At 44.1% G+C, this 4,199-nt stretch overlaps 1 protein-coding gene across 1 annotated transcript in view; it reads left to right on the top strand.

Annotated features, from left to right (window-relative positions):
* The window catches only part of LOC101860710 (nuclear receptor subfamily 1 group D member 2-like), a 7,895-nt gene that overhangs the window by 1,509 nt on the left and 2,187 nt on the right, over nt 1-4,199 (top strand). Inside the window, exons 2-3 of the mRNA XM_005112535.2 lie at nt 2,140-2,367; nt 3,839-4,014. Of these exons, the coding sequence (XP_005112592.2) occupies nt 2,140-2,367; nt 3,839-4,014 (404 nt within the window). The remainder of the gene's footprint in view (nt 1-2,139; nt 2,368-3,838; nt 4,015-4,199) is intronic.

Below are 4,199 nucleotides of genomic sequence, written 5' to 3'. Positions count from 1 at the left end.
GAGAGAGAGAGAGAGAGAGAGAGAGAGAGAGAGTAACATGCAAAGAAAAGAAGGAGCAGAGATAAGGACGATAGAGGGTTGAGATGTTTGGTAGGAAAGAAGGAGAAAACTCAAACGCGAACAAACTGACAAAATCTTTTGCTGTATAATATATAGCTGGGTACCCACTTCCTCATTGGTGAAATGAGGGAAATTCGTGAAAAGGGCCTTTCCCAAGGAGACAACTTCGAGCCCCTGACGTGATTCGAACCCACGACCTTGCAGTTATGCATCCGAGAGCCTAACCATAAGGCCACCGACTCCTTCAAGGACATGGTGAAAACAGCCCGCCTACTAAGAGGCATCATAATTTACATCGATGAGGACGCTTGATATTAATAATAATAATAATTGCATTTATATAGCGGATATCCATGCTCAAGAGCATGCTTTATGCGCTTTACAACTAGTATTACCCCAGCAGACCCTCTGAGAACACTCAGAAACCTTCTCATGTATTTGCCATCAGACTTTAAGTTGAAACCCATGGCAATCAGAAAATAGTTGTACATGGCGTATTTGAAACCTAAAAAAAACAACGACTCATTGTTCTAGCGTAACAATTTCTCCTGTTTTGACGAAGCAGCCTGGCCCCTAAATGATCTCAATTGTTTCGATTAGGGTTGGAAACATTTACAATCAAACCATGTAGGATCGATCGGGAATTTCGCTCGCTAAAACAAGGCCAACAAGGTGTACAAAGAATTTCGCCCCTCATTGGACTGGCTCTGTTGTTCCCTCATTGCTGTGGTTATCTCTTTATTATCTTTTAATTTCTTCTTTTTTGTTGTTTATGTGTTTATTCATTATTTCTTTTGTTCACTCAACCATTCTTTAGTTTTTCGATGGTTCATTTTGACTGCTTTAAACATGCATTTATTCATGTTTTGTTTCATTTTCCCAGGCATTCTTTCAGTTGCTCGTCCATCATTTTTTTGTTGGATCAATTATTCATTCTTTCGTTATTTTTGTTTTGTTCGCTTGCACCATTTCTTCCTCTTTCTGTTGTTCCTTTCAGTCGCTCACGCTCTGTTATCGCTTCCATTAATGCGTGTCAGCAGCTCAAGTGGTGTCATGTTGGGTTAGAGTACAAAAAGAGTGAGCCCGTCGTCTCCCCCCCCCCACAAGCGAAACGATGTTACACAATATGAATTGCACTACGCGGGCTGGAGTGTCGCCGTCTATAAACCCAGCGCGAACCCGTGCAGTACCCGGGGCAGACCCGTCGTTTCGCTTGAGTTTTCATTTTAACATTCAGCCAGCGTGGAACCGTTTTTTTCTCTCTTTCTTCAACCAACAAAATAACTTGGACGTGGAAGCTTTGATAGTGGTTATAAAAAGAAAAAGACGGTCTCTTTTTGATAAGGGAGACGATTATTCGAACAGAATATTAACTCTTAACAACTCTTTACTTAAAAAATCGAACAAAAATGTTGGATAATTTTGGAAGGCTATAAATCTCATATTTTTGTCTAATTTATCAATTTTTGTGCTTCTACATAATGCGGATGGTCTTGGGTTTTGGTTGTTTTGTAATGAATGTGTTTTTCAGGGCAGTTCAGTAAAGTGTAGTGGTTGAAAGGACCTGTCAATAATATTCGGCAGTTTAACAGACGGGACCACCGAATTTAACGTCCGTCTTCGATAGTACCGAGCCAAAATGATGGAGAGCCTTGAAAACTACACGAAATGGCCCGAGTTCAAGAACAGCCAGTCTGAGATTTGAACCAGGGCCTTCTGCTCTGTAGTCCGGCATGATACCAACAGAACTAGGTTTGAGCGACTGTGGACCCACCCTGACCTGACCCACTGACACTGACCTGACCCACTGACACTGACCTGACCCACTGACACTGACCTGACCCACTGACAATGACCTGACCTACTGACCCTGACTTGACCTACTGACCCTGACCCTGACATGACCCATTGACCCTGACCTGACCTACTGACCCTGACTTGACCTACTGACCCTGACCCTGACATGACCCACTGACCCTGACCTGACCACTTGACCCTGGCATATCACCTTACCCCGACATGACCCCCTGCCCTACTGACACTGACCCTGGTGTGACCCACTTCTCCTTTCCCCGCCAGGACCTGGCCCTCTCCGACCAGGCGTCTCTAGTGAGGGGCACGTGGTTCGAGTTCTGGTTCTTGGGCGCCTACAAAGGCTACAGCTCTGAGCTTCACGTGGTCACCTACCCCAACGGCCGCTGTTTCCACGAGGAGGAGATCATCAAAGTATTCGGCCAGGAGTACACCGACTTCTCTTTCTACCTCAGTGACCGGATGTCTGACCTCGAGGTCACGCCAGAGGAGATGGTGGGTCTGACTGGCTGGCTGGCTGACTGACTGATTGTTGGAATGAATGAATGAATGAATGATTGCTGGATTGACAGGTTGGGGGGGACAAGTTGAATGATTGCTGGTTTGGATGATTGGGGGGGGGTACATGGTTGCAGGATTGAAAGATTGTTGGATTGAATGGTTGCTGGGTTGAATGATTGCTGAATTGAAAGATTGTTGAATTGAATGATTGCTGGGTTGAATGATTGGGGGATCCACTGATTGATGGATTGAATTACATATTTGTTTATTGACTGAGATTGATTGATTGATTGATTGAGAAATTGATTAGCTAGATGTAGTTGAACGATTGGTTGGTTATTGTTTGACCAATGAAAAGATTCGATAACCCATGTTTTGTATGGAGGTGTATAAAATGGAGGTGAGTTGGTTGATGATTGATTGATTTTAAATTGATGGATGAATGGATGGGTGAATGGATGGATGGATGGGTGAGTGGGTGGGTGGATAGATGAATGGATGGATGGGTGGGGGGATATATAGATGGATGGATCAGTGGGTGGATGGATGGAAGGATTGATGGACGGGTGGGTGAATGGATGGATGGGTGGGTGGATGGATGGATGGATGGATGGGTGGGTGGGGTGGATGGATGGATGAATAGATGTATGGTAGGGTTGGTGGATGGATGAATGATTGATTGATTTAGTGGTCTATTGACAGATTAAACTATTGATTAGCTGAATGATTGCTTGATCATTGATCTGAGTAACTCACAACGGCCAGCCAAATATTTCAGATAGAACTTTGTAATTCTTGGGTAGCCAGCTACTGTGCTAAGCATGGATGACATTGATTTACCCGTTAAAGAGATATTTGTGAAGCGCGCTGACAAAAAGAGTTACTTCTTGGATTCGAGCCCAACGGAAATAGACACACCACGATTATAGGTGAAGTTTTTACAATTTATAAGTGTGAAATAATAAAAAGGCTTGTTATGCCTAAAGAACATGGCATCAATAGAAAATCTGCAAATTTAACCGCAGTGTCGATTTTTTTTGGCCAATATCTCCATTTGTGGATTGCGAGAAGTAACTAATTTTGTCAGCGCACGTCACATTTGAGGTTAAGTGGCGCCACGAATTTTTGACGGCACTACAATCTCTGGCACTTACATGTGAAGGGTGCCGACAAAATTAGTTACTTCTCGGATTCGAGCCCTATGGAAATCGCTACATCACGCTTATAGGTGAAGTTTTCACAATTTATAAGTATGAAGTAATATAAGGCATGTTATACTTAAAGAATATGACCAATGGAAAATCTACAAATTTGACCGTAGTGTCGATTTGTGACCAATATCTCCATTTGTGGATTGCGAGAAGTAACTCATTTTGTCAGCGCTTGTGAGGTTAAGTTGCGCCACGAATTTTTGACATCGTTACAATCTCTGGCACTTATATGACCTATTTGCCGCTGTGGGCAGGTTCTGATCAAGACGGTGTGCCTAACGTTCCCTGACCGGTCGAACCTGGAGAATAAGGAGGCGGTGGAGAAGATGCACTGGCTACTGGTCAACTGTCTGCTCCACACGCTGGAGAAAAACCGGCCCGGGGACAGCACTATCTTCCCCATCATTGTCGGAAAACTAGTGGAGCTCAGGTTAGTGGGTGGTCAATGGGTGGTCAGTGAGTGGTCAAAGCTGTGTTTAGTGCTGGTTGTGGTGGTGGTGGTGGAGCAGGTAGTGGTTTTTTTGATGATAGTGGTGGTGGTAGTATTGATGATGGTGGTGATGGTGGTGGTGGTGGTAGTGTTGATGATGGTGTTGGTGATGGTGGTGGTGGTGG

Source organism: Aplysia californica, unplaced genomic scaffold (assembly GCF_000002075.1).
Source record: "Aplysia californica isolate F4 #8 unplaced genomic scaffold, AplCal3.0 scaffold01312, whole genome shotgun sequence".
NCBI lineage: Eukaryota > Metazoa > Mollusca > Gastropoda > Aplysiida > Aplysiidae > Aplysia > Aplysia californica.
Note: the sequence above shows the minus strand (reverse complement) of the source record. Positions and strands in the feature narration are given on the sequence as shown.